The 27,776-nt window shown below is 49.0% G+C and overlaps 13 protein-coding genes and 1 non-coding gene across 14 annotated transcripts; 10 read left to right on the forward strand and 4 right to left on the reverse strand.

The window, feature by feature from the left end:
- Positions 1-1,198: 1,198 nt before the first annotated feature.
- P175DRAFT_0432863 (lytic polysaccharide monooxygenase auxiliary activity family 9 protein) lies at positions 1,199-2,386 on the forward strand (the record flags this gene model as incomplete). The annotated part of the gene is made up of 1 exon (XM_040893564.1): positions 1,199-2,386. The coding sequence occupies one exon, from the start codon at positions 1,199-1,201 to the stop codon at positions 2,384-2,386; it is 1,188 nt and encodes a 395-aa protein (XP_040754132.1).
- Positions 2,387-3,264: 878 nt separating this feature from the next.
- Positions 3,265-4,931, forward strand: P175DRAFT_0529819 (uncharacterized protein; the record flags this gene model as incomplete). Its single annotated transcript, XM_040899728.1, has 2 exons — positions 3,265-4,744; positions 4,828-4,931. 2 exons carry the CDS (start codon positions 3,265-3,267, stop codon positions 4,929-4,931), a joined length of 1,584 nt encoding a protein of 527 aa, XP_040754133.1.
- A 353-nt stretch (positions 4,932-5,284) lies between these two features.
- P175DRAFT_0529820 (uncharacterized protein) lies at positions 5,285-7,286 on the forward strand (the record flags this gene model as incomplete). Its single annotated transcript, XM_040899729.1, has 3 exons — positions 5,285-5,477; positions 6,101-7,102; positions 7,174-7,286. 3 exons carry the CDS (start codon positions 5,285-5,287, stop codon positions 7,284-7,286), a joined length of 1,308 nt encoding a protein of 435 aa, XP_040754134.1.
- A 534-nt stretch (positions 7,287-7,820) lies between these two features.
- Positions 7,821-10,052, forward strand: P175DRAFT_0453612 (putative RNA binding protein Ligatin/Tma64; the record flags this gene model as incomplete). Its single annotated transcript, XM_040894549.1, has 3 exons — positions 7,821-7,943; positions 8,046-8,910; positions 8,959-10,052. Exons 1-3 carry the CDS (start codon positions 7,923-7,925, stop codon positions 10,050-10,052), a joined length of 1,980 nt encoding a protein of 659 aa, XP_040754135.1. The 5' UTR covers positions 7,821-7,922.
- Positions 10,053-10,574: 522 nt separating this feature from the next.
- P175DRAFT_0431804 (uncharacterized protein) lies at positions 10,575-10,975 on the forward strand (the record flags this gene model as incomplete). The annotated part of the gene is made up of 2 exons (XM_040893509.1): positions 10,575-10,798; positions 10,915-10,975. Coding segments are annotated over 2 exons (285 nt in total), but the record flags the coding sequence as incomplete, so codon positions are not given.
- A 150-nt stretch (positions 10,976-11,125) lies between these two features.
- Positions 11,126-11,243, reverse strand: P175DRAFT_0t43. The gene has a single exon. It is a non-coding gene; the product is annotated as a tRNA-Leu (tRNA).
- Positions 11,244-11,946: 703 nt separating this feature from the next.
- On the reverse strand, positions 11,947-13,902 carry chsD (chitin synthase D; the record flags this gene model as incomplete). Its single annotated transcript, XM_040899225.1, has 3 exons — positions 13,810-13,902; positions 13,588-13,754; positions 11,947-13,537 (listed from the first exon to the last, which is right to left on the reverse strand). The coding sequence occupies exons 1-3, from the start codon at positions 13,858-13,860 to the stop codon at positions 11,947-11,949; spliced, it is 1,809 nt and encodes a 602-aa protein (XP_040754137.1). The 5' UTR covers positions 13,861-13,902.
- Positions 13,903-15,005: 1,103 nt separating this feature from the next.
- On the forward strand, positions 15,006-16,225 carry P175DRAFT_0432404 (tRNA maturation protein LHP1; the record flags this gene model as incomplete). The annotated part of the gene is made up of 2 exons (XM_040893538.1): positions 15,006-16,066; positions 16,120-16,225. The coding sequence occupies 2 exons, from the start codon at positions 15,006-15,008 to the stop codon at positions 16,223-16,225; spliced, it is 1,167 nt and encodes a 388-aa protein (XP_040754138.1).
- Positions 16,226-17,222: 997 nt separating this feature from the next.
- Positions 17,223-19,704, forward strand: hsp88 (Hsp70 chaperone Hsp88; the record flags this gene model as incomplete). The annotated part of the gene is made up of 5 exons (XM_040893632.1): positions 17,223-17,297; positions 17,386-17,417; positions 17,544-18,984; positions 19,034-19,345; positions 19,411-19,704. 5 exons carry the CDS (start codon positions 17,223-17,225, stop codon positions 19,702-19,704), a joined length of 2,154 nt encoding a protein of 717 aa, XP_040754139.1.
- A 362-nt stretch (positions 19,705-20,066) lies between these two features.
- Positions 20,067-20,947, forward strand: P175DRAFT_0144665 (uncharacterized protein). Its single transcript, XM_040892425.1, has one exon. The coding sequence runs from the start codon at positions 20,388-20,390 to the stop codon at positions 20,790-20,792; it is 405 nt and encodes a 134-aa protein (XP_040754140.1). The 5' UTR covers positions 20,067-20,387; the 3' UTR covers positions 20,793-20,947.
- A 71-nt stretch (positions 20,948-21,018) lies between these two features.
- On the reverse strand, positions 21,019-22,568 carry P175DRAFT_0499295 (RNA-binding ATPase activator ESF2). The gene has a single exon (XM_040896699.1). It carries the CDS (start codon positions 22,511-22,513, stop codon positions 21,455-21,457), a length of 1,059 nt encoding a protein of 352 aa, XP_040754141.1. The 5' UTR covers positions 22,514-22,568; the 3' UTR covers positions 21,019-21,454.
- A 596-nt stretch (positions 22,569-23,164) lies between these two features.
- On the forward strand, positions 23,165-24,493 carry P175DRAFT_0542713 (putative mannosylphosphate transferase (Mnn4); the record flags this gene model as incomplete). The annotated part of the gene is made up of 4 exons (XM_040900364.1): positions 23,165-23,181; positions 23,339-23,615; positions 23,704-24,134; positions 24,205-24,493. 4 exons carry the CDS (start codon positions 23,165-23,167, stop codon positions 24,353-24,355), a joined length of 876 nt encoding a protein of 291 aa, XP_040754142.1. The 3' UTR covers positions 24,356-24,493.
- A 146-nt stretch (positions 24,494-24,639) lies between these two features.
- P175DRAFT_0433706 (putative zinc metalloproteinase) lies at positions 24,640-25,725 on the forward strand (the record flags this gene model as incomplete). Its single annotated transcript, XM_040893615.1, has 1 exon — positions 24,640-25,725. One exon carries the CDS (start codon positions 24,640-24,642, stop codon positions 25,723-25,725), a length of 1,086 nt encoding a protein of 361 aa, XP_040754143.1.
- A 195-nt stretch (positions 25,726-25,920) lies between these two features.
- kat1 (putative 3-ketoacyl-CoA ketothiolase (Kat1)) lies at positions 25,921-27,724 on the reverse strand (the record flags this gene model as incomplete). Its single annotated transcript, XM_040899226.1, has 5 exons — positions 27,361-27,724; positions 27,302-27,340; positions 27,089-27,269; positions 26,434-27,010; positions 25,921-26,348 (listed from the first exon to the last, which is right to left on the reverse strand). The coding sequence occupies exons 1-5, from the start codon at positions 27,429-27,431 to the stop codon at positions 25,921-25,923; spliced, it is 1,296 nt and encodes a 431-aa protein (XP_040754144.1). The 5' UTR covers positions 27,432-27,724.
- Positions 27,725-27,776: the final 52 nt, after the last annotated feature.

Here is a 27,776-nt window from a genome sequence, read left to right on the forward strand (position 1 = left end):
GAGACCTTGCGACTCGAGACAGTAAAGGGCTTTGAATCAGGGGAAAAAATCAAAATCAAGAAGGAACAAACGTAGATCGAAACACCAACCACCGGCTGATCAATGCCATCATTATTAATAGCTGCGTTTGAGAACCATGTATAGTTAGATATTCCTAGGTATGTATAAGCGGATCCCATCCCCGCCTTGCATTATTGCTGGGCTTCCTGCAATTTAACCGGATTTTCTGGAAGTGGAGTATCCGTAAGGGCTTGATGTAGAATTGTAGATACTCCGTAGTCCGTAAGAGAGGAGGTTAATAAATTGTAAAAATTGATGACAATATCGGAAGTGGTTGGTGGATGAAACACCCGGCACGTGGCAGAGACACTGAATTATTGGACTGAGCAATTTTACTTCCAAGGTTCCTCCTCCACCAACAACTTCCATCATCCTAACACTTCCTCCCAGACAGCAGCTTCCGTGCAGACCAAGCTCTCAGGAATGGTGGCATCTATGCTATGCCGTCAGTAAATCCTGCAGGAAACGCAAATCTAGACAGCGTTTAATAATCTCTGAACTTGGTAGGGAAGAACAGCTCTACCTAAGTTGAAACTCGGACTGTCACAGATAACCGCCCAAGGGACTATGGGACCCTTGGCACCCCTGCACTGACTTCGTCTTATTGAGCGGTGCTAACTCCAGAATAGTATATGCTCCCACTGGGATGCCTTGCGCCAGGGGCCCAGCATATGTCGGCGTCTCACACTTGGGCCGAGTGCTTGTATTTCATTTACTTCAGACTCTTGCACTCGCCTCGACCTATCAACGTGGTTCCCAGCCCATTGATGAACAATACCGGTAGTAAGAGCCTAGGCGACAAGGCAATTTACATGCGGCTGGTCTACTGTCAAGGAACTTCTCATTTGTGGGTATAGGGATGGATCCTTTATGGCTGATCCGAGCTTGGGAGATTGATAGAGCTTGAAGGATATGAAGTGGCAGTATATAAAGTTGCCAGGTTGGAGATGATGGACGAAATTTTTTTCCCTCTTCCTCTCCATCAGCCTTGCATTCTTTTCTTAGGTCTCAGAACCATTCATTCTCTTCTCTAGCTTCATTGATTGAAGTCCACTCTTTTTCAAACTCCTCAATTCATTCACTCAGGGAAAAAAAATATAACGCTGTGCGTTAATCCAAATCTCTACAAACCTCAAAAATGTCTATCTCTAGGATTGCTGGTGTTGTCCTCGGCTCTGCCGCACTTGTTGCTGGCCACGGCTACGTGACTGGTGCTGTTGTTGACGGTACCTACTATGGAGGATACCTTGTCACCCAGTACCCTTACGAGAGTTCTCCTCCCGAGACCATTGGATGGTCCACAACCGCTACCGACTTGGGCTTCGTCGATGGCTCTGAATACTCCAACGCTGATATTATCTGCCACAAGAGCGCTAAGCCTGGCGCTATCGAGGCCACAGTTGCTGCCGGCGGCGATGTTGAGCTGCAATGGACTGAATGGCCTGAGAGTCACCACGGTCCCGTTATTACCTACCTCGCCAACTGTAATGGTGATTGCGCTAAGGTCGACAAGACTACTCTGGAGTTCTTCAAGATCAACGAGGGCGGTCTCGTTAGCGACAGCTCCGTCCCTGGAACTTGGGCCTCCGACCAGATGATTTCCAACAACAACAGCTGGTCCGTGACCATCCCCAGCAGCATTGTCGCCGGTAACTACGTCCTCCGTCACGAGATCATCGCCCTGCATTCTGCTGGCAACGAGAACGGTGCCCAGAACTACCCTCAATGTATCAACCTGAAGGTCACCGGTGGCGGTAGCGCCAGCCCATCTGGCACCCTCGGTACCAAGCTCTACACCAACACCGACCCCGGTATCCTCGTCAACATCTACCAGAGCCTGTCCTCTTATACCATCCCCGGCCCTGCTCTGTGGTCCGGCAGCTCCTCCGGTAGCTCCTCCACTACTTCCAGTGCGGCAGCCACCTCTGCTGCTTCCACCTCTGCCGCTGCTTCCACCCCTGCTGCTGCTTCCACCTCTGCCGCTGCTTATTCCACCTCCACTGCTGCTGCTTATTCCACCTCCACTGCTGCTGCTTCCATCTCTACTGCTGATGCTTACACTTCTACTGCTGCCGCGACCACAACCACCACTACCTCGGTCACCATCACCTCCACTCCTTCTGCTCAGACCCAGGCCCAGGATCCCACTTCCAGCTCTGCTGCCCCTACCTCCAGCAGCACCGCTAGCGTCTCTACTCCTGATGGCAGCAGCAGTCTAACCCAATATTTCGACTCCCTCAGCGCTGACCAGTTCCTCAGCTTGTTGAAAGAGACCTTCTCTTGGCTGGTCACCGACAAGGTCCATGCTCGGGATACTTCCGCGTAAATTGACAAATGAGTTAATAATTAGGATAGACTTGTGTTTTCATCTGTATTCAATGGTCGCGTTTACTCGCTGAACTGTTGAATGCTTTTGTTTTGGAGGTCGTGGATTGTCCGTGTATCTATAGTTACATTATAGCGAATTGTTTTGGAGCTTTATGCGTTTTACTCTTTTCTGTAGCTGTATTTTATTTGAAATCCTCACCTCCCAATCTCAATCTAAGTATGACATCCCCTTCCCATGGTCAATACCAACGTAGCTTGTAAGGGTCACTACCTAAATGAATCGTTTCCGGATCTTGTTGACTACTTCTAAAGTACCGGGTAGTTGGAGGCCTGGCATGATTATAGCCAACGCTAAATCCAGATATGAGTTTCGCATTATTGCTGGGTAGGTATGGCTTCTCACTGGTATTACTGTAGATGCAGTTTCAGGCTGAGTGCAGGTCTGAAGAGACGGGGGGGGGAAGAGAGGTAATGTCTTGCCCTATGCCAATTCTATGTACTGTATCTATATAAAGAGCACTTTCCTGGTTTCCTAAGGCATCGCCCGACGGTTTCTTCAAGGACTCGTGTTTTCAACTCTGCGCTGGGTACTATGGAGGAGATCTTATGATCAAGTTCCACTGCTCAACCTTGTGCTGGTAGGTAGCATCCGATTAAATAGTCGGCTAAATGCGTTTTAAATTGCCTGTTAATGCAATCTATCGGGCCATTTCAATGCTAGTGTCGCTGGGGAATATAAACCCAGAGGATCCATCCCCCGCGTCCAACAGGACAGTAGTTATTGTGGTAAGGCGTTTTGTCGTTGTCTCTTCAGTGAGTATAAAACCCTTGGACATGAAATTCTGGCGGATTGTCTCCCTTGTAGCAGCTTTCGCCATGTCTGCGAATGGGTTGTCTGCGAACTCAACATATACGAACCCGATTCTGCCAGGGTGGCATTCGGATCCCAGCTGCATCTTCGTCCCTGAAGAAGACAATACCTTCTTTTGTGCTGTTTCCTCTTTCCTCACATTTCCTGGTATCCCGATCTATGCCAGCAGGGATTTAATCCACTGGAAACTCGCGAGTAATGTCGTTTCGCGACCAACTCAGGTACCGGAAATCGCCAGTAGTACCTCACAGACCCAGCAGGATGGCCTTTGGGCATCAACTCTCCGGTACAGGAAGGGGAAATTCTATCTTCTCAGCTCTTACGTTTCGATGTATCCAGGTTTCAAATTCAAGGGCCTACTGTTTACCTCCACGAAGATATTTTCGGACGAGGCATGGAGTGACCCCATTTGGTTCAATGTCGGAGATATTGACCCTGATCTGTTCTGGGGTGACCTCCCAGAGGGCCCGCACATCTATAGAAAGGACGGCTATTACTATCTCTCTATTGCTGAGAGAGGCACAGAACTCGGCCACCGACAGAGCATTGCCCGAGCAAGGAATATCACAGGCCCCTACGAAGGGTACAGGGGGAACCCTATCCTAACGAATGCCAATACAACAGAGTACTTTCAGACTGTCGGGCATGCAGACCTCTTCCAGGATGCCAGCGGGAATTGGTGGGGAAGCGCACTAGCTACGCGCTCAGGTCCCGCATGGAAGGTCTATCCCATGGGCCGTGAGACTGTGCTTTTCCCCGTAGCCTGGAAGGAAGGCGAATGGCCAGTTCTGGAGCCTGTGCGCGGGGAGATGAGCGGATGGGCTCTCCCTCATCCGCACAATAAGGAGATCCCTGGTGATGGGGCATATGTGGATGCAGCGGATAGCATTGATTTTCCTCCTCGCAGTACAATTCCTCGACACTTTGTCTTTTGGAGGCTTCCCAAAGTTGGCTCCTTTACGGTGTCACCCCCCGAGCGTCCTTTCTCTCTGCGTCTCCTTCCTTCGCGGCACAATTTAACCGGCAGCACCGGTGTGGCGGGGGAAACGGTCGAGGAAACAGGCATCACATTGATTACACGTCGTCAAAGCCATACCTATTTCACTTACAGCGTGGACGTCTCCTTTGCTCCCACCGAAGAAGGAGAAGAAGTTGGCGTGACAGTCTTCCTGACACAGTATCAGCATATCGACCTAGGCGTTGTATTTCTCCCATCACCATCTGGGAAGTTGACGCCTCATATTCGATTCCGAACAACGTTGTTGGATGATTTGAACCAGTCAAAACCTCAAAATGTGACCGATCCAGAGACTATAACAACGGTCTTGCCGTGCTTTTCGAAAGAAATCAAGGCTAAGTTACAAATCAAGGCCGCGAATGATACTCACTATGTGTTTTCTGCTTCACTACCGGGATTTCCCGACTTTAGCTTCTCTCCACTTGCAGAAGCTGCTCTTGTAAGTGGTGGCACTGGCAGATTTACTGGTAAGTTGCCCATGTTATTACCGGGACAGTTCCAAACTGCTCCATAACGCAATTCAATCAAATATAGGTACTCACCATTCCAGGGGCCCTTCTTGGAGCATATGCCACAAGCAACGGAGGGTCGGGCTCGAGTCCGGCATACATCAGTCAATGGAGATATGAGAGCCAGGGTCAAAGAATCGAATAGGAATAACCATTGAAATATAAATTTTTAAGATCACCTTAACTCATTTGCCATCTTGTTCTGTAACTTTTTGTCTCCACAAAACACACTCTTCTGTGTACGGCAAGCTAATCCTGTCACTCCGCAACAATCAAAATTGTCTCTTTTCAGTGTTGAGAGGCTGCGGTCTTTCTATTTCTACACACTTCTGCTGCTTTTTACCCAACACATTGTTTCTTTCCCAAGAAGTCACAGTAAGTTCTATGGTTTTTTATTGTGCTTAGACAAGGAGAAATTGCCGATCGAGTCCGGTTGATTCATTGAGCCACTCTTACCAATTTACAGTACCTTTGAATTGTCCCCTCTCAAAAATCACCATGCCTACTCAGTCTAATGTTAATCCTTCCGATATTCAGCCCAACCAAAAAAGCCAGCGTCGTTGGCTAAAGGACGCTGGATACTCTGATTTCAACCACTTCATGTTATCCTACGGGCTGAAAATGTATAACGATGATGACGTGGAAGAGGCCCACGCTATTTTAAGCTGCTTGCGACAGGCTGATCAGGCGAGTTGGGAAGAGGAACATGGAAGAAATACTAGGGACTAGCTTAAGATCCTGTATGTTAAGGCTCTTTGGTTCTCTCTCCCATGGGTATTTGATATGGTCGCTCTATCTTGCATTAGCTGTCTGGGCCAGAGGAGTTACTATTGCGCGAGGAACAGGGGTTGTGAGGGAAACAATCAACCAGTGCTATCATTATTTTCTTTTTTGTATACTGGTACTCCATAGTACCTATATATATAAAGGGATTATTAACTTTGTTCAGGCTAGGCAATAAGTCAAGGTGATAGAGACAAGGAGCCTGGCCTATAACAGATGTACTAACTACTACATAGTTGCCCCTTACACTTACAGGTATCCTCAACCTTAGGCCTTAGAATACTTATTCAAGTTTCTATTCTGAAATTATCAGGAAGTTTTCATGTATTAAGAATAGATCTGAAAGTTAATAAAGCAATAGCACTGTTCTTTAGTACTCTGTAGGTTATGTGAAAAAGAATCATGTGATATAATTTATGTGATATAAAGCTGTTCAAACTTCGCGCCCCTTTGGCTCATGTCTTTTACTTTCCCCATCCTTCGACATGTTTTCATACATAGTTGATTGGTTGTTGTACCTACAACAATCAGTTCTACGCTTGAAATTACAGTCGTTCGGCCTTTTCTCTCGCCTAACCTCCCCTTTCAGAGAAAAACTCCCATTTCTAAGCAAACGTCCGAACGATCTCGAGTCCAAAATCCAATTGGACATATCAGAAGGCACTTCAACATGCGAAACCTACGCTGTGCGTTTACAACCTCAGCATGATCTGGTAGTCTTGGGTGTCGGAGCTGCTGGCCAGGTCTACAATGTTAGCGACAAAATTGTTCTCAAGACTTGTCGAATTTTCGCATTACCTAGTAGTGATGCCTCTCGAAGCGAGCTTTGGCATTATGCTTCGGATACACTATTTCATTTTAATTTATTAAGAGATGAACGAACTGTCTTGCAGCTGCTACAAAATAGACCACATCCCCACATTATACAAGCCATCGATACCGATCAGCCGGAGGGACTATATCTTCACAGATATCAACAACTACCTGTAGATGTGAAATCAACACAGGCTCGCCGGATTAGATTATACCGTGATATTGCCGATGCTCTGTGTCACCTCCACAGCCTTGGTATCATACACGCCGATATAAGGGTTGATAATGTACTTTTTGATGATCAGTCTTTAGCTATTCTTTGTGATTTCAGCGCTGCCAGCCCTTGCGGTCAACCCAACCCAGTCTTTCCAGATCTCCCGCTTCCGGTTAACGGCCCCTCGCCGATTTTATCTGAGGCATCCGACATGTTTGCACTAGCTTCGCTCATATTTCACCTGGAGCACGGATTCGCCCCTAAACTGTCACTTGAGAATGGGAGACTAGCTTTGCCTGAATTGAAATCAGGGGACCCATGCATTGATGAAATCATACAGACAGCCTGGCTTGGAAATTACAGCCGCACGTCAGATATGGTATATCATCTAGCTTTAATTGATGCCCAGACGAATCATTACGCTGAAAGCCTTGAGGAACTCCCTGATTTCGAAGATTTGAAGAAGCAGGTCACAGATTGGAAAAACTACCGAAAACAAAAATTTGGTATTGCAGCCCTTTACCAGTTTCTTTTTTTAAAAAAAAAAAGCCAATTATACCCGCTAACTTTTTCTAAGGATGCGTCCTCGAAGGGATTCTTTCAGAGGAGCAATTAAAAGTACTGGCTGCACGATATGATATGGATCCAAATGCAGATCTACGATTTCCTCATGACAGCTTGCTCTTGTAATTGAAGGGTGTGATATATAACCAGGGCTTGAGTATAGGTAGGCTCTACATGATTCTCAGAGCATGGATGCGGCTCTCATCTCACTTCTCGGGTGTCCACAGGGAATATAGTGGTAGTAACCCAGATTTGACACATTATTAACTTCCCTGAAAGAATTAGCTACAGAAATGGCTTGGTTCCTGGAGATCGGTCGGTATCGCATTCTTATAGTTGTGTCATCACTGCTTAGGGGGCAAATAACCAGCTATGAGGTTATAGTGACCCCGCCTTCTCTTTACTGTTGCAACACGTACTGCGAGACTACTGGATCTTAGTTATTATCGTATTCTTTTCAAGTTCTTTACCCAAAACTGCTATCGTTATTTTCTTTTTCGTATACTGGAGTAAAGTTGAGGAACCGAAAAGAGAGCTTAAAGTGGAAGCGTGGACAGGCGGCCGATTATGTATTATTGCGGGGTTGAAAAATCCCAGACACAATCTCTCGTCCCATTTTTGTCTTTCTTACTTCAACCTCACCGGCGCCCCCCCCCCCCCCCCCCCTCTTCTTTGCGTGCGCGCGCTAGCAGGGGATATTGAGCTGATCCAGGGCTAGATTCCTTTTCTACTGCTACGACGTCATCCATTGTGGCCATCATCATGTTCAAAAAGAAGCCTACTGTAAGATACTTCCACCCCGCACCACCCCTCCTTCAACCCGCATCTACAACAACATCGCGTTGTTCGTTCAAAAGATATGTTTATCATACTTACAAATCATAGATCAAGAATCTCTCCCCCCTCCGGTCCTCAGACCGCCGCAAGATCGCCGACCAGATCATCAGTGACTACAAGATTGAGATCCCTTCCCACCCGCCAGCCGAGCCCAGCGGAGATGATTCCTCCACGGCAAACCCAGCACTACCCACTCTCTCAACGATCCGAAATAGCCTAATTCCGGAAAACTGTTTGTCTGCTCGCTTCACAACTACCGCCGGCCCAGAGCTTCGAGAAGTGCAAGGCACCGTGTATGTCGGTACGCACAGCGATGGAGAAGAACGGGTGCTATGGTTCAAGATTGAGCACGGTCCTGGCGCCGATGGACGCCTGTACCCTACAGTATACACGCTCTGGCACAACCCGAAGCTAGTCCCGCTCCTTCATACCCCGGAGTTAGTCATGCGAAAACTCCACGGAGGCGCAGACTTGATGACCCCCGGACTGGCGAACGAGCCTCCGTTTCCGGAGCGCGCCGTGAAGGATGCAGTCGTTGCGGTCGCCAGTCTGGATCGCGAGACGGTACCGCTTTTTGTTGGAATTTGCGAAATCGATATCTCAGCTTTGACGGAAGTTCGGGGAACAAAGGGACATGCTGTTCGAGGTCTCCATTGGGAAGGTGATGAGCTGTGGGCATGGAGCCCGTCTTCTCGGCCTGGCCAACCTGCTCCGGAATATATCCAGGGGTGGTCTGATGAGGAAGAGGACGGCGAGGGCGAAGCTGGTGAAATTCAAGAAGGAGTTGAGGGGCTGGCATTGGGAGACAGGGAGACTGCCCTGGCAGTTAGTAGTGCGGAGCAGGTCGGAGAACCGTCCGACGAACAAGCCGAGGAAGCACCAGAGATTGAAGAAAAAGAACCTACAACAAAGGGTTTGTATGCTCCATTTGGTGAGAGGTTCCCGCGTGACTGACCAGAAGCAGAAATCGATGAGGCCTTTGAGAAGGCATTTATCTACTCTCTGTATAAGCTGAAGCAGGATAATCCCTCGGCTCCGAACCACGGATTGTCTCTCCCTATCTCGCCATCCGCTCTGATATCAAACATGATCACACCTTACCTTCCGATATATTCTGCACAGCAAGCCCAGTATTACCAGATCAAGAAAACCAGCTGGAAAAACGTGAAAAAGTTCATCAAATACCTTGATAAGCAGGCTCTGGTGAAGTCAAAGGATCGCAGTGGCCAAGAGACGGTGATTTTGGATGTGGATTTTGATGACCGCCGCGTCGGAGAATTCGTCCCGTATAGAATACCCTCGAGGAGTGCCCTCGAATGGCCAGGGAAATCTTCGACGGCAGCGGGCAAAAAGCCAGCGACTAGCAGTGCTGATGGCGACCCCTCCGTTGGCCAAACGCTCACTGTGCAGAACCTCTACCGACCAACATCGAAGCTCACTCCTACTATTTTCCCATCCCTAGGCAGCTCCAACCCAAGCAACTACTATAAATACTCGGATGTCTCTACGCATTTGGACCAATACATTCAGTCCCAGAATCCGCCAATTGTCGATCCCGCGAACAAGCGCATACTCTCCCTCAACCCTTTTCTCGCGAACACCATCTTTACTTCCTCGTCGGCCGAAGACAAGACCACCATTTCTCGTGGCAAAACCACGCGCGATTTCCTGCTGAGGCGGTTAGTGGAAGACTCCAGTATGATGGCACCGCACTACGTCATCCTCAAGCCAGGCCAGGCCCTAGCCGACGTGAAGCCGAAAGCCGGCGCAGCACCGAAGGCGACCATTACTCTTGAGCGTCGGACAGGCTCCAAAACCGTCACAAGGGTATCCAACCTGGAGGTCTTTGGGATCATTCCGAATTTATTGGCTGAGGAGCTGCAGAAGAAGTGCGCCAGCAGTACCAGCGTCTCCCAGGCCACCGGGGCACCTAAGGGAGTCATGGAGGTTCTTATCCAAGGAGATCAGCGAAAGGCACTGGAAACCGCACTGACCAGAAGAGGACTCAAATCGCAGTGGGTGGAAGTGGTGGACAAGACGAAAAAAAAAAAGTAGCGCATCATTTAAGTCTCGGTACTGGATATGAACCAACACTGAATATATTCATTCATTCATGATTGGAACATGACTATTATTATAATCATCATCAAACATGTAAATACATTGTTGTATATATACACAACAGTAGTAGGTAGTAGATGGCTCGCTGAGGAACCGCCCTGTATACCTCCGGATCGAATTCACCCGATATAGTTAACCAACCTAGTTAGTTAGTTAGTTTAGCCATGGAGATCGGACTTGATGCCGATTAACTAACTACGTAGTAGTTAGTAAGTAACTTAACTACCCCTCTACCACATAGTGATAACAAGTGAACTCTCTCTCTCTCTCTCCACAGCTCTCATTCCTACTCAATCCCATCCATTAATCAACCAACTAACCAACTATATAGCAGCAATGCCCGTCTACCACATCGGTACGTCTCCTGCAGGAATCCCCTAGCAATCTCAATCCTGCATACATACATACATACATACATACATACATACATACATACATACATACTCATCAGAACCAGTTCTCTTCCGCCTCAAGCAAGGCGTCACCCCCGCCCAGCTCGAAACATGGTCCCAGCTTGCCCAGGGAATGGTCGGGAACGTCCCCGGCTTGGTTTCGCTGAAAACCGGCCAGCCCTTACCCATCTGTGTGCCGCGCGCAAGGGGCTTCGACATGGGGATTGTAGCGGTCATGGAGAGGCCGGAGGATGTCGCAGAGTATGCAGTGCATCCGGCGCATTTGGAGTAACCCCCCCCCCCCCCCCCCTTTCCTTTTCCCTTCTCTGGTGCCTTTTTTCGGTAGTGGTTGCAGAGGCCCCGCTGACTTGGTGGTCGTTGGTTGGTTGGTTGGTGTTGATTAGGGTGCAGAAAATGAGAGAGGAATTGTGTGAGGATACACTTGCGTTTGATATGGAGTTTTGAATGGGTATGTAGATTTGTTGGTTGATGATGATCTACTCTGTGTTATTATTATTTATATGTATATGTGTGTGTGTGTATACTACATACATACATACATACCACGACACTAGTGGAGAGTGGACTCGAAAAAAAAAAAGGAGAGAAAAAAAATGACAAGGGTGGGATTCGAACCCACGCCAAATTAATGACGCGGAAACTTGTAATACAAGAAGGGGATCCGAGTTAGGAAACCTTAACCGCGCGCCTTAGACCGCTCGGCCACCTTGCCTCTTGATGGAGAAAGCGTCTGAAATTATACATTATATCCGTTTGATATCTTTCTACTGCCGATAAAAAATATGAAACCATTTCATGACAATAAATAATACTGCCACTCACTGCCTAATGGTTACTACAGAAAATGTTTAATCTTCCTGTTATAGAAGTATGGGTGATTTTCCGGTACATGGCGTTGGGATTAATACTTTGAAGGTCGAGAACTTAGGCCAGGGTTTGTACGTATATATATGTACTTAGGTATATATAACTAGTTGCAATTGTTGGACTCTGTCAGCAACGGAACAAGAGTCCAATGCGAGGAAAAGAAATTGGACATGACCCCGTGTCTCCAACTACGCTGATCTCGCCAATACCAAATACATTGACATCGGAACGTTGTCCACCATGTTCTTACTTACGTCTTTCCCTCGCTAAGGAGACATTCCAAGTCCAAGTCAATGTCTCGAACGAGAGGAATTACGAGGGACAGTGACCATCTATTCTGTATTTTGACAGACAAATTTTGTTCACAGTATCCCTGCTTCCCGAGGAAGAGCAGCCGGAGAACCTCCACCCCCCTTGGAAGCAGCTTCGTCACAGGCGTCTAAACACTACAAAGGAATACGCCCGAGAAGCATCGAATAACATAACTGGATACCTCAAATCTGATTACACCAATGAAATACAAAACCAAGACAATCACCAACACAGCCCTAGGCGCCAGGATGCGAATACTCCGAAGAAAACCGACTCGAGACATCCTTAGGTGGTTGAACCGGAACTTTCTCTTCAATCCTTGGCCTAAAAGTATCTATATCAACGTTCAACTCGTCCCCCTGGGCCTCAGCCTGTGCTGCAGCTTGGCGAGGTGTAGTGCGCTCATCTGCCATAGCCGCATCGGCCCTGGGACCTCCCCAGGTGCGCTGGCCTGCCGTGAAGATGCCATAAACCATATAAAGCCAGTTGAAGAAAGGGTTCAAGAAAAACATCAACGGGTAAAGCCATGCCTTGAATCTCCTGAGCTTCGCACCAAAATAAACCATAAGCGTGTAGTTAAGTCCCAGCGATATCACGATAAAGCCCACTGGGAGGTCATCCACTCGACTTGAAGTGGTGATGATCGAGATTACTAGAATAAAAAACAGGAGTGCCGTGGTACGTATAGTATTTTGCAAAAAGCGGACCAGACAAAGTAAAGGATATCGTCTCCAAAGCCTTGCGTCGGTCAGCATACAAACCTCATTGGTAATATAGCCGAGAAACCAACGCCTGCGCTGCTTTAGGAGACTACTGAATGTTTGAACTGCCTCCGTTTTGCAGAACGCACTCGTACACATCTGAATCTGATATCGTTCCCTTGCACCTATCATGAAAAGATGCGTCAACCAGCGATCTTCGCCCAGATAACACTTGCCGTAGTCAAAGAGATCCTCGCACTGCTCAGCCTTATCAGCGAAGTAGTATTTGGCCATTTTGCGAAATGCAGAGAAGCGCAGGATTGTCAGCGCTCCCGGAAGGCAGGTCACGGCGCCGCAGCCGGATTCGACAGAACGCTCGAAAAGCTGTCCATGGATGTACTCCATATCCTGTAGAACTGTGATAAGAGAGTTCCTCTCCGTCGTGGATGTTATGATGCCTGCCATGGCTAACATATTGTGCTTGCTTCCAGGTTTCAATTCCATGTCATACATGAAATTCTGGAGGCAAAACCTGTCAAGCATGCAGTCGGAGTCCACGAACAGGATGAAGAGGTTATCATGCCGCCTAAGGTATTCGGCGTACACCTTGTCGATGAGTTTGAAGGTTTGTTTCTGACAATGCCGCTTGCCCCCGTGCTTAAAGCGGGAAACGGTGATTCTGGTCCTTCTATATGTCACGTCCATGCTTTGCGGATAGCTTTCGAGAGAAATTGGAATCCCAAGGTGGCTGATGACACGGAGATAGTGTTCGTCAATGAGGCCCCCATCGTATGAAAGAAAAACATGAACACATTGCGCTGGGTACTCGCTTTCAACGATGGAATCGACTGCCTTGATTAACACCTCAGGGTCTTCCTTGTATACCGGAATAATAATGACAATCTTTGGCGCCCTATGATCGTCGAGAACTTCTTTTATCCTCTGCGTTCTTCCTACTGAGTTTGTAACCAACCTGTAGATGCAGAACAGCCACGGTACGGTGAGAAGCGCAGCAAAGGCCCAAAATGCGAACCACTGGAGGAGGTAAACTAGTTCCCTAGGAAAATGCTGTCTCACGTGTGCAGGGAGTGGAAGCGTGGTAATCATGACTGGAAGGAAGATTCCTCTATGAAGCATGAGATTGAGCCAACATAAATTCGCGGGAGATATGCATACCGGAGTAGCGAGAAGAAGATGATAATTAATACGGCAAGGGCTCTAATGCTCCAATGATCCGCCTTCTGGTAGACCTTGACAAGGCAGTAGATGAATGCGGCAAGAAAGAGGATCCACTCGACGAATGCTGCTAGCATAACAGGACTGACGATAGAAATGTATACAATCTGCTTTGGTTAGGCTCGCTTCTGATATGCCGTGTAGGGATACTGGTACACGTACGTCTTTGACAGGCCACGGTGGTGGTATATCTGGGCTGTTGGTGTTTGCCATGACAAACGTCCAGACACCCAAACTCTCAGAAGCGCCCAAAGATTCTCCAATGGGATATATTGACCTGAGATGTTACAATCTCCTTGCTCTTATCCGGATTCCATATAAGAGAACTAATGTGGCTTAATCGATGCTGGACAAATAAATAGCCAAACTATTAGCGCAGTAGGAAAAAATGCATAGCAATGGAGGATCAGAATGAGACTCTGCTTAAGCACAAAAGAATATGTCTGCAAGCACCGATTAGGGGACGCAGCATAAGGCAGGCGCTATGGGTAGCCTGGGCCAATTGATATGCTACAAGAACGATCGAGGTTCATGTTGAGTTGAGTTGTGCTGCAGTAATGTTGCAAGACTTCGAGGTATTCCATCGCCATTGAAGCTAAATAATGCATCAGTTTTCTTCAGGATGATCATTTTCAGCCAAAGTCAGGGATAGTGGTCAAATAATATTTCGTGGATGACTCCATCATGAAAAATCAAGCATTGTTGAGCCTGTTAGGTAGATAGACGAATCGACGAACTTGGAAGGTATAGATGGATGGAGCCTGAGGCCTGTCTCATCATCCCAAACAGGTTAGCGTGATGAATTTCCTACTTAGGACTAGCTGATAAATGACTAAGCTATTGGCCTCAGGCTGCATGCGAAAAATTCCAGGCCACCAAAAAAGTTGAGCTCCGCAGCTCAAGAAAATTTCCCCCGCCCGCGCTTCAGTCCTGCGATTTTCTCTCGAGATCTGAAGCAAGGTTGAACCAAGTCTCCCTACAGACCATTATCTTGGGCGAATCAATCATTTAATCCTAGGTAAGAATCGCCCATCCTGCCCGAGCCCAGTTGCTTGCTTTCTCCGCCGCGCCTCTTCAATGCGGACCTCAAATTATTGGATCGGTGGACCATCTCGCGATACTCCGTTCTCCTACAGGTTTTCTGCATTTGCTTATCTCCCGTGAATCATTTTACGTCAATATCATAAACAAGGCAACGAGTGCCCCTTTTGCTGACTGACTCACTATATTAGGACGATTGGTGCCTGGCTTTCTTTCTTATTTCCCCCTTCCCTTTCTCATTTCCCTCACCCCCCTCTCTTTGACCCCATCTTCCTCTCCTCTCGCGATTTCTTCTTGTCGCAAAGCAAAATTTCACAATGTCCGACGAACAGAAGCCTGCTACCACCCAGGCGGTCAACGCTGAGGCAGAGAAGGACGTCCAGAATGTCCTCGCGGAGCTGAAGGGCGAGGCTGAGGCTGAGGCTCCCGCCAACGGTGCGGAGAAGAAGGACGAAGATGCTGAGGAGGCCCGAATTGTTGCTGCCGCTGCTAAGCTTGGAGAACAATCGGCAAAGGCCGAGGAGACTAGTGCACAAGAACACGACAACCGAGGCCGCCGTCCCTACCGCAACAACAGCAAGTTCGATCCTTCCAACCAGAAGGAGACCGATGACCCTGTCGAGATCCGCAAGCAGGTGGAGTTTTACTTCTCCGATTCCAACCTCCCCATGGACAAGTTCCTGTTCTCCAAGGTCGGCGGCAGCAAGAATAACGCTGTTCCCCTCGATCTTCTGCACTCTTTCAAGCGCATGCGTCGATTCCAACCCTTTAGCGCTATTGTCGAGGCTCTCAAGTCCTCCGAGACTTTGGAGCTGACAGAGAACGATACCTGTGTGCGCCGTAAGACTCCTCTCCCTGAATCCGTGAGCGAGAACCACGATCCTACGGTCGCCAAGGTCTTCGAGGACAAGGCTATGAGCCGTAGCATCTACGCCAAGGGATTTGGAGAGGAGCAACCCAGCACACAGCTCGATATCGAGGCCTTCTTTGCTCCATATGGACCCGTCAACGCGATCCGCCTCCGCCGCACACACGACAAGCTGTTCAAGGGCAGCGTCTTTGTTGAGTTCGCATCCGAGGAGAAGCAGAAGGCCTTTCTGGAGTTGGACCCCAAGCCTCAGTGGAAGAGCGAGGACCTGCTCATCAAGAGCAAGAAGGACTACTGTGAAGAGAAAGTCCGAGAAATTGAAGCCGGCCGTATTAGGCCCAGCGGTTCTCGGGGCCGGGGTGGCCCCAGGGGAGGCCGTGGAGGAAACCGACGTGGTGACCGACGTGGCGGACGTGGTGGTGACAACCGCGACTGGCGAGAGCGCCGCACGGAGGATCAGAAAAAGGGATTCAGCAACGGACGTCCTCGTGACATCCAGAAAGACTCTCGGTATGTTTTGTCTTCACCTTACATGTTTCACAGTATATACTAACGGCTGGTAGTGGTGTCCCTGTTGTGCAGAGCACAGCTGAAGCTGGACAGAAGCGCGGCCGTGAGGATGAATCCAACGGGGATCACCCGGCCAAGAAGGTGGATGTCAAGGAGTGATGATTTCTTTTCTTTCTTCTTCTTCTTCTTCTTCTTCTTCTTCTTTTTTTTTTTTTTTCCTTTCGTGATTTTTCTTCGGCTTGTTCAAGTATTGCTGGTCCGGACGGGATAAAAGTATACCATTCATAGCTCGAGAGTATTACCGTGATAAGATGATAAATAGGTAGTAAGAGAAGTTATAGACCATAGCTTGCCTCACCATTTGCAACGTAATCTCAACCTTCTAATGAACTCCCGGTCAAAGTTGGTTAGTACAATCAGCCATAGGCCGATCGAAGACCCCCGAAAGGCCTCCCATTCAACCAGCTACAGTTACCTGAGATTGAACTTCTGGTAAGCCCATTAGCGCCCAGGGGGGTTGTTATAGGAATTCTGCAGCCTTTCGCATCCATAGGTATTCACCACTAGTCCCCAGCATTCCAGGCTTGACAGGGAGATCCAACCTTGACAAGAATGAAAGAATGATCCAGGGGGGACTTATTATCGATAAGATGAACCCCGCCATCGTAGAAAAGATTCTGCCGCACCAGCCAAGGCGGTGAAAGAGGGGTGAGTTTCGAGCAGCAACCAGAAGATTCGATGGACACCAGAAGGCTGGATAAAAGGATCATTAATGAATACTCGGGCATTGCTCTTGGGGGGTTTATTATACCTTTCTTTTCCATCCGGTTCTAATCTTTCTCTATACTAGATTCTCTGTATCCTCTTCAGTGTGAACCAGAAACTCTTTGTAAAAAAAAAAAAAAAAAAAATCTTGACCGCTTGACGACCCAGAGCAGCCCACGTTTGGCCGCCCGATACTTGGTGGTTCCCCGTTTCCCAGTGGCGCCGGTTGCTGCAAATTATTCTCCCCTCTCGCTCTCGCTCTCTCTCTCTTCTCTCTTCTTCTTTCTTTGCTCTCACTTTCCCTTCATTCATCTCTCCCTCTCCTCTTTTTCATCCATTTTTCCTCCCCCCTCTCCTCCCTCCATCCTCACCCCGCAGATTCTCCTTCACAATGTCTGTCGTTGGCATTGATTTCGGTGCCCAGAGCACCAAGGTTGGTGTTGCTCGGAATAAGGGTATCGACATTGTGCGTATTACTTGCCCCTCTGCCTAATTTTCCCCCTCCCCCTCCAAAGCTTCGGAATATATGAGCTGACTTGATATCTACATTTTAGATCACCAACGAAGTTTCTAACAGAGCTACTCCGTAAGTCTTTGAGAAACATTCTTCTTTTTTTCTCCATTTTTTTCCATTTGTTTTTTTTTGTTTTTTTTTTTTTTTTTCAAATCGATATATCTTGATCCCTTCCCTAATAATATTCTCGTCATACAGTTCCCTTGTGGGTTTTAGCGCCAGGAGCAGACAAATTGGTGAAGCCGCCAAAACACAAGAGACTTCCAACCTCAAAAACACCATCAGCAACATTAAGCGTTTGATCGGCCGTTCTTTTAACGACCCCGATGTTCAGATTGAGCAAGAATATAACACCGCCGCCATCTGTGACGTCAATGGCCAGGCTGGTGTCGAGGTTAACTACCTGGGCAAGAAGGAGAAATTCTCTGCCATTCAGTTGGTCGCCATGTACCTGACCAAGATCAGAGATATCGCCGCTAAGGAGCTGAAGACTCCCGTCACCGATGTTACAATCAGTGTTCCCGCCTGGTTCACCGATGTTCAGCGCCGCGCCATGCTGGATGCTGGCGAGATTGCTGGTCTTAAGGTTCTCAGGCTTATCAACGACACTACCGCTACTGCCCTTGGCTACGGTATCACCAAACTTGATCTCCCTGGCCCCGAGGAGAAGCCTAGGAGAGTCATGTTTGTCGATATCGGTCACAGCGATTACACCGCCTCCATTGTCGAGTTCCGCAAGGGTGAGCTCAGCGTGAAGGCTACTGCCTACGACCGTCACTTTGGTGGCCGTAATTTCGACCGCGCCCTGACTGAGCACTTCGCCGATGAATTCAAGGAGAAATTCAAGATTGATGTCCGCTCCAACCCCAAGGCCTGGGCCCGTACCCTGGCCGCCGCTGAGAAGATGAAGAAGGTTCTTTCCGCCAACCCTACTGCTCCCATGAGCATTGAGTCGCTCATGGAGGACGTCGATGTCCGTGCCCTCGTCAAACGCGAGGAACTCGAAGTCATGGTCAAGTCTCTGCTGGACCGCATCACCGTCCCTCTGGAGCAGGTGCTTGCTGAGGCTAAGATGAAGCCTGAGGATATTGACCATATTGAGATGGTTGGTGGCTGTACTCGTGTGCCTGCTATCAAGGAGGCCATCTCCAACTACTTCGGCAAGCCCCTGTCCTTCACCCTCAACCAGGATGAGGCTATTGCCCGTGGATGCGCTTTCAGCTGCGCTATCCTCTCCCCCGTTTTCCGTGTCCGTGACTTTTCCGTGCACGACATTGTTACCTACCCCATTGAATTCACCTGGGAGCAGTCCCCCGATATCCCGGATGAGGATACCAGCCTCACCGTCTTCAACAAGGGCAATGTCATGCCCTCCACCAAGATCCTCACTTTCTACCGCAAGCAGCCCTTTGATCTCGAGGCTCGCTACGCTAAGCCCGAGACTCTCCCTGGCAAGATCAACCCTTGGGTTGGCCGCTTCTCCGTCAAGGGTGTCAAGGCTGATGCCAACGATGATTTCATGATTTGCAAGCTCAAGGCTAGGCTGAACCTGCACGGTATCCTGAACCTCGAGTCTGGATACTTTGTCGAGGATATGGAGGTTGAGGAGCCTGTTGATGATGAAAAGAAGGACGGCGATGTAAGTTACTGCCATTTTGGGGGGTTGGCGTACTTTCTAACTTTCTTAGGCCATGGACACCGACGCCGCCAACGGTGACGAGCAGTCCAAGAAGACCCGTAAGGTCAAGAAGCAGGTTCGCAAGGGCGACCTCCCCATCTCTTCTGGCACCGGAGCTCTGGAGCAAACCGTGAAGGACAGCTTCATTGAGCGCGAGAACTCCATGTACATGGAGGACAAGCTGATTGCCGAGACCGACGAGAAGAAGAACGAGTTGGAGTCTACCATCTATGAGCTCCGTGACAAACTCGACGGCATCTACTCCGAGTTCGCCAGCGAAGAGGAGAAGGACAAGCTGAGGGCTAAGCTGACCGATACTGAGGTAAGACAATTTTTGTCACTGTTCCTTTTTTTTTTTTTGGCTATCGTTGCTAACTTGTATTGTAGGATTGGCTGTACGAGGAGGGTGAGGACACTACCAAGTCTGTGTACGTGGCTAAGCTGGATGATATCCGCTTTGTTGCTGGCCCTATTATCCAGCGCTACAAGGACAAGGTTGAGGCTGAGCGCCAGGCAGTGCAGAAGGTACAGGAGGAGGCGATTGCCAAGAAGCGCGCTGAGGAGGAGGCCAAGCGCAAGGCCGAAGAGGAGGCTAAGAAGGCCGACGAGAAGCCTGATGCAGAGATGAAGGATGTCTCTGCTGAGGGTGAGGCGACCCCCGAGGAGGCTGACAAGCAGTAAACGACTTTGCGATGAACAAACTACCGAATTTCGTCGTTTCATTTGTCTCTCTTACTGAGCTCGGCTCTCCACATATACAGCTTGATGACAATGGCCATGAATAAAGTCTCCCAAGTACCAACCAATTATGCGGAACGCTTTTACTTATTTTTTTTCCCCTTGCTATTTTTATTCTTATTTCCCCCGCCCGCCCTTTTCCCTGTCGCGATGAATCGACGGCCTGATGTAGAACGAGTTTTTTATTTCTGACAGAATTATATGAAGGGCCGCAGATATGCGACATTTGATGAGACAAGAGAAGGAATTTTAGATACAATCAGTGGATAGACAGAGAGGAAAAGTAATATAAGTTGTTAATATTAGACAAGACTGCGGTGGAGTATGTGTGGCATATATAACAATGATGATGATGCTATAGTTGAACACCCCGCTATCAAACAATGAATGCCAGTTCATGTACCGCTCTTGACCAATAACCCCTCAGCGCTGATCATCTATTGAGGGGCCGCATTTAATCGAGGGATATTGTACCCAACGTGCATGCTTGCCTATCTCGCTTGCTAGGCCTGACTTGAAATACACATTCAACTCTCATAGTGGTCTTTTGTCCTGTACAGACCAGCGCGTTATGCTGTACTGTCGATACATGCAACCAAAAGAAATGATAAAATGCCTCGCGAAACATGAATACATCAAACAATCAAAACGCAACGACCCTTCATTCGTTGCACGGTCGCACAATTGTCCGAATCGACAACAATCTAGTCATCAAATCCGGAGATCTCAGGTCTCACGAAGCCCAAACCCTTCGCTTCATCGCAAACAATACGACGATTCCTGTACCTAAAGTTCATGATGTCCGTTGGGAGGACGGCCGCGTGATGTCCATTACAATGGATTACATGCCGGGCAAGCGACTGGACGAAGCCTGGGATACACTGGACTCTGACCAGAAACTCTCCATTGCCGATGAACTCCATTCCTATGTGGCGCAACTTCGTCGTTTGAAAGGTGAATACATCGGGGCTATTGATCGAGGGAAAAGCCCTCATTGGACAGCTTTCATCAATCGAAGGCGGCCCCTTTGATTCAGAGCGGCATTTCAACGAGTTCATCCTAGGGGATATTGTGAAATCAGCACCAGATCTACTGCGGCATTACGCGAAATTCGCCCTGATGGATATCAAGAATCACCATCCTTGCTTGGAATTATCTAGGACAAGCAGCTGCGGGTCTAGCAGTTTTGGTCGATGCCCTGCTTTAATACCTACTTCTATGCGTGGTTACGGACCAAAAAGCAGGGAATAGAACCACGGGTGGATGCAGAGGACAGCCCATGTAAAATAATAATAGCGAGGGCTAGGTGTAGGAGCAGTATAACTCGGTACTCCGGAAAGTCATGACGTCCAGAGAATGCGGAGAAAGACCAATTGGGAAGGATAGCACGCGATCTTTTTGCTCTCCGGACCAAGCCGGGGTTGTGGTGCGAGCAAAGAGGTGCGTGTCCGGAGGATCCGGATTATGGCCTTTCCGTGGTTGGGCACGTGCTGGTCAGTGACTTGAATAAAAAGCCACCCTTCTACTCTTATGAGCTCTAACAGTATAACTACTGTATATACCCGTTGCGCGACCCCGGAGACTTAGTCGGAGGGTTCGGTTATAGCATACGCATCCAATAAAAACAGCATTGAAGAAAATCAATAAGAAAATTAAGATATCTTAAAAAACAGTCGCAGTATTGCAAATAAAATTAGAAAATCTTTGCCAAAACCCTCGTCGCATCTTTCTGAAGATCCCCCCGATCCCCCTTTGCCCTTATCACATCATTCTGGACAAACGTCCTCCTCATAGCTTGCGGTACCTTTGCTGGTATATCCACATCCCCGTCGGTATCCTTGGCTAACCGCCTCCTCTTCTCCTCATTCTTCCTGGCCATCCCATCAGCAACCCGTCCAGCCTCAACGCCTTCCAAAAACACCTTCTCTTCCTTCCGAGCACGGGTATCCTCGATCCGCCTCTTCGCCTCACGCTCTGACCGCTCCCGCTGCACTTGCTCCATCAAATCCGCCCACTTAAACCCGCGTAGGTACTTCATATTCCAGATATCATCGTGGTACCAGCCGCCCTTGCGGCCGCCGATAATAGTTGCGTTCAGTGTCTCCGCGCAGATCTTGGCTGTCTTCTTCGATGCAAACTCAACCCACCCGTCCGTGTACATTTTGCGCTTGTTGCTCCGCTTGCGCGTGTCTCTCAGGACTAGTGGAGTGAGGAAGGCTCGTGTGATAGGCTTGAAGCCGCGAGCCTCCAGGAACGATTTGAGAGCACCGCATTTAAGGTAGGGTGGCAGAGAGGACAGGTAGATCACGCCTGTTTTGTTCTTTTTGGGCGCTTTAAGTGGTTTGTTGGTGGAGAGGGGTTTTATCTTGGGGGCCGTTTTCTTTTCGGAGGGGTTGGCCGTTGCGTCGAGGAGCATGTCGCCTTCCTTGTCATTGTCATTGCCGTCGTCGTCGTCGTCGTCATCGTCGTCATTATCTTCCTCGTCCGCGACAGGCTCGGGCTTTGTCTTTGCAGACTTGCGGCCCTTGCCTTGAATATCACTCGGAGACTCCTTGTCCTCGTCTTCACTATCGGAATCCTCCTCGTCTGATTGCAGACCGAAAAAGTCTTGCGTATCTACCGTCCGCCGCCGCTTTACCGCGCGGCCTTTGCTCTCTGTCACCTTCTCTTCGGAGTCATAGCCACGGTCAGTGGCCTCGTCATCGTCGCTGGGTGCAATTTCTAAAAATTCGTTATGGGTGCGTGTTGTCATTTTGAATGGTTCCCTAAAATTGGAGGGAGGCGAGGTTTGCTTGGGAACTGAGCGGCGGGATACAAAAATCGGAGACTGGATTTTTACGGCGGACTTAGGTTGCTCCGGGATCCGAATATGTATGTCCAATTAACTTTAGTCTATACACCGTTTAGAGGCCTCCGTTCGGTCACATGATATCTCCTCTCTGGCTGGTGCGTGGTCAGAAAGGAATCAGTGAGTACTGTATAGTATCAGGCAAGTAGACAGAAACTTGCAGAAAACCCCCTTAGTTTAGTTCTTTTTTACTGATACTACTGTAACTACTGCTACTTAGTATACTAGATTGATAATAACGAGTTCGTTCAAATCTCGGATTAGGTAGGTATTATCTGGATCCTCTTAGTCCCTACCTACGTCCTTTTTCCTCCTCTTCTCGGACTATAAAATTACCTTCCTCGTTTGATGCTTCATTGCTTAATTATTCGTCTTGTCGTTGTATTATTCTTTTCGGACACGAATTGCTGGGAGATGCTTTTAGCCGGCCCAACGTTCTGATTCGATTAACTTTCTACATTCTGATATACCCCCCGAATAAGCCTCTGCGGCTATACTGGTCAGATTCGTATTTCATATGAGTTATATATATACCTTTGTCATCGCAACTTCACAATGCAAATCCTACACGGGTGAATTTTATACCTGACAGCCTAAAATGACCCCGCGAGGCTTGCTAGCCTGCATCAGTACCATCTGCTCCGTAACGGCCGCCGCAATCCCTAACCCCAATCCCAATCCCAATCCCAATTCGAATCCCACCTCCTTCACCTCTTCCCCCGAGCATAGCGCATACGGCTCCGTCATCAGTCACAGCCGATCAGACCCCCTATGGAGTAAGTACGGTCTCAACCGATCCGAGGAGTTCAAGTACTTCCAGGAGCCCGGGAATGATCACATTCTGGCCCATTACGATTCGCGATACTTTCGCCACCCGGTGTCAGAGGAGGAACGGGCTAAGACGTTGACCCAAATTATCCATGCGTACTTCGACTATTTTCGGGAAAATGATTTGGAGACTTGGTTGGCGCATGGGACCTTGCTGGGTTGGTGGTGGAATGGACGGGTAGTCCTCCTTCCTCTTCCTCCATGATGTGTTTTTAGGGACAAATGGGGAAAAGCTGATCATGATATGATTGATAACTTTTATCTAGATTATGCCATGGGATTGGGACATCGACACCCAAGTATCCGAAGCCACGCTCTTCCGGCTCGCCGACGAATTCAATAATACAATCGTCCGAATCCCCACGAGCGACCCAAATGTTCAACAGTCGTATCTTCTGGACGTTAACCCGTGGGCTCGACAGCGCGATCACCACGAGGGCCTGAACATCATTGACGCCCGCTGGATCGATATGCAAACGGGTCTCTATATCGACATCACTGGGCTGAGCAAGTTAGACCCGGAGAAGCACCCGAATCAGTTGCAGTGTAAGCACGACCATAAGTACCAAATCAACGATATCTATCCGCTGCGCATGACGAGCTTTGAGGGGGTCGCTGCAAAGGTCCCGTTTCGGTATGAAGCGGTCTTAACCGATGAGTATCAGGAAACAGCGTTAACAAACATGCATTATAATGAGTAAGTTTTTGGGGGGTTTTTTTTTGTCTCCCTTCAGTAAAACTGGGTTGAGAGAGCTAATTGTGGCTAGTCATACGTGGATTCCAGAACTCGAGGAATGGGTTTCCGATCAGGAGTTGGAAGAGCTGGCGAAGGACAAGGCCAACGGGGGAATTGACGGCTTCGTCCAGGAAGATACTGATGGGGAGAATCTCGATGACGATGACCGACAGTATGAGTAGATCTTGCTATCTACTGTTAGTCTTGTATAACTATTTGCGGATCTAGATCGCCTCTGCATTTCTGTATGATATAGGAGTTGAATCTGGTGGAGTGAGGAGTTGGATATTATTGCATATTGTTTTTTCCCAAGTTATCTCCGGCTGACTAACTAAGCATGGAAGATGATCGAAAGCTGTATTATTCAAGCTCCATCTTCACCACTTAAAAAGCATCATGTCGTCTCCGCTCCTATTCATTTGCATTTTCTTCTCATGGTATCCTTCCAACCGCCCAAATGGATGAAATGAAGAATGAGCACGACGAGCCCCAAATCCTCGCCTTTACAATCCACCACCATGGCAAAACACACCCCATCGAGCTCCCCATCACAGCTACCCTTCAAGACCTCACCTCTACCCTCGCGACAACCTTCCAAATCCCCCTCGAGAACCAAAAGCTCCTGATCGCCCCGAAACCAGGCATGCTCAAGTCCCCATTCCCCCCAACACCCCTACTCGAGCTCCTCCCCCTCGATTCCCCCAAGCTCAAACTCACCCTGCTCGGAACCCCCTCCCAAGAAATCACCACCCTCAACACCCAAGCCGCCGAAACCCGCCGACGAGACTCTGCGCGGGCCCATGCCCTCGCCGCAGCCCGTCAGCAAACCTCCTCCTCCTCCTCCTCCTCCTCATCCCGCCGCACAACCCCGCACCCGGGAATCCACACCCTCTCCTCCTCCTCCTCTGAAAACTACACCTTCCACACCCTCAAACCCCTCCCTTACCTCCCCAACCCCTCCCGCTCACTACACTTCCTCACGCGCCTCCGCGATGACCCGGGCATCCGCTTCGCAATGCACAAACACCGATTCTCCGTGCCCCTCCTCACAGAAATGAACCCCGCAGAACACACAACCACGGAATCGCGCACGCTAGGTCTAAACCGCAACAAGGGCGAAGTGATCGAGCTGCGCCTCCGCACAGACGCTTACGACGGGTACCGCGATTACCGCACGATCCGGAAAACGCTCTGCCATGAGCTAGCGCACTGCGTGCATAGCGAGCATGACCGGGATTTCTGGGATCTGACGGCGCAGATCGAGCGGGAGGTGGAGAGGGCGGATTGGAAGGGTGCGGGCGGGAGGAGGGTGAGTGCGGAGGAGTTTTATAACCCCGGGGATTGGGAGAGAGAGGAGATGGAGGGGCATGTGGTGGATGAGAGGGGGTGGGTTGGGGGGAGCCAGGTTCTGGGGTCGTGGAATTCTACTCCTAGTAGTAGTTCTGGTATGGGTGGGATGAGGGAGGCTATGGCCAGAGCTGCAGAGGAGAGAGTGAGAAAAGCGAGGGAGGAGAAACGGCGGGAGCATGAGCGGGAAAGGGATTCTGCATAGCCTTATTCTCTCTCTCTCTCTCTCTCTCTCTCTCTATATATAATATAATATGAATATGATGATATGTATACGCCGTGCCCAGTTCTAAGTATACTCTACCTGAATTAAAACGCAAGTATAATAACAACCCAATACCATACCTAGTAATAACTTTAAACATGTATCCATTTGAAAAAAAAAAAAAAAAAAAACTATTTACACCTGCTCATTAACTAACAAACCCGCCATACCCTGCCCAGTACCAATACACATACTCGTCACCAAAACCTTCTTCTGTGTGCGTCTCGCCTCACTGAGAATCGTACAGATCTGGCGCGCCCCCGTCGCTCCCAACGGATGACCTAGCGCAATCGCACCGCCGCGCGGGTTCACCTTGGCATGCTCCAGTCCTAGATTCTCAAGGCAGTACACGGCCATCGAGGCAAAGGCCTCGTTGATCTCGTAGATGTCGATGTCGGTTTTCTCGAGGTTGAACTTGGACAGAAGCTTAGGGATTGCTGCGGTAGGTCCGATGCCCATTACGCGCGGAGGTACACCGGCGACAGTGGCGCCGCAGAATTTAGCCAGGATGGGTTGACCCAGTTCAATGGCTTTCGAACGGCGCATGAGGAGGATAGCAGCGGCTATATTCGTTCGTTTATTAGCAAATCTTTGTTTTGTTTTTTTTTTTTTTTTTTTTTTTTTCTCGGGAAAGGGGGAGATGCATACCTCCATCAGTAACCTGACTGGAATTACCTCCAGTACTCCGGGTTCCAAACTGCGGAAACGCAGGTCTAATCTTCGATAATCCCTCTGCAGTAGTGCCATATCGGATCCCTTCATCCCTGGTTAAAGTAACCTCCTTGACCTCGCCGGTCTTGGGATCCTTCACCTTCGTCGTAATCGGGACGATCTCGTCATCAAACCAACCGGCTTTCTGGGCTGCCTCGGCGCGCCGATAAGACTCCGCCGCATAGATATCTTGCTGCTCACGACTGATATTAAAGTCTGCGCCGACATTCTCGGATGTCTGGCCCATAGGCTGCATGCAGTCCACAGCTTCTTGGCTCTTCAGCACCTCCTCGTTAAAGGGGCGGTCGAGCCTGTCCCCCGAAGCGGACATCATCTCTGCGCCGACGGCAATACCAACGTCGATGGCACCTAGCTGGATCTGATTCGCGATATCCTGGACGGCTTTCAGACCGGATGAGCAGAACCGGTTCACGGAGGAGCCGCCAGCTGTGTGGGGGATTCCCGCTGCAAGAGAGGCAGCGCGGACGAGGTAGGCGGCTTTACCGTCGTTGACCTAGTGTTATATTAGTTTAAAATTCTTTCTTTCTTTCCTTTCCCCCCTCTTAAGTGTGAATCTAGACAGGGGGGTTACATTTCCAAGGCAAACGTCTTCCACAAGAGCAGGATCCAGCTTCGACTTGGCCAGAACCTCCTTCAACAGAGCGTAGATGATGTAATCGAGGTCCGTATCCTTGAAGCCGCCCTTCATGGCCTTGGTGAGGGGTGTGCGCAGAGCAAGTGTAATGACGACATCATCGGGGGTTTTCTGGGTGCTATTCACAAATTAATCCTGTCTATTCAATACCTGGCTTCCTCGTGCGTCTTGTAGTCTGATATTATGCACCTAGATGGAGCTTGACATACATAGCAGCGACACCCTTGCTTCCCGAAGGCCTGAGGTGGCTCAGGATGGAGGTCAAACGTTCTGCGGCCATGGCGGATGTGAACCTGATCAACTGTCTAACAATATATTAGTTTTTTTTTTTTTTTTTTTTCCCCTCGTCATAACCAGCTGAGACATGATATGTAGTACATTGCTACGCTGGTGATCGTAGCACAGTTGGAGAAGAGAGTGCAGCTCCTTAGGTATGCGGGGAATGATAGGCAAGAATCGTAACAGGCAACGAAACAAGACAGTCACATAAATAGAGGATGAACTTACTTTGCCTCAGTAGAAATGGACAAGATGACTGAGGAGAGAGAGAGAGGGAGAGAGGAAAAGAAGAAGAACAGGACTAGGAATAGTGAAGTGAAGGAATTCTTGATGCGCTTATGTATGT

This window comes from Aspergillus ochraceoroseus (assembly GCF_002846915.1).
Source record: "Aspergillus ochraceoroseus IBT 24754 chromosome Unknown P175scaffold_2, whole genome shotgun sequence".
Lineage (NCBI taxonomy): Eukaryota > Fungi > Ascomycota > Eurotiomycetes > Eurotiales > Aspergillaceae > Aspergillus > Aspergillus ochraceoroseus.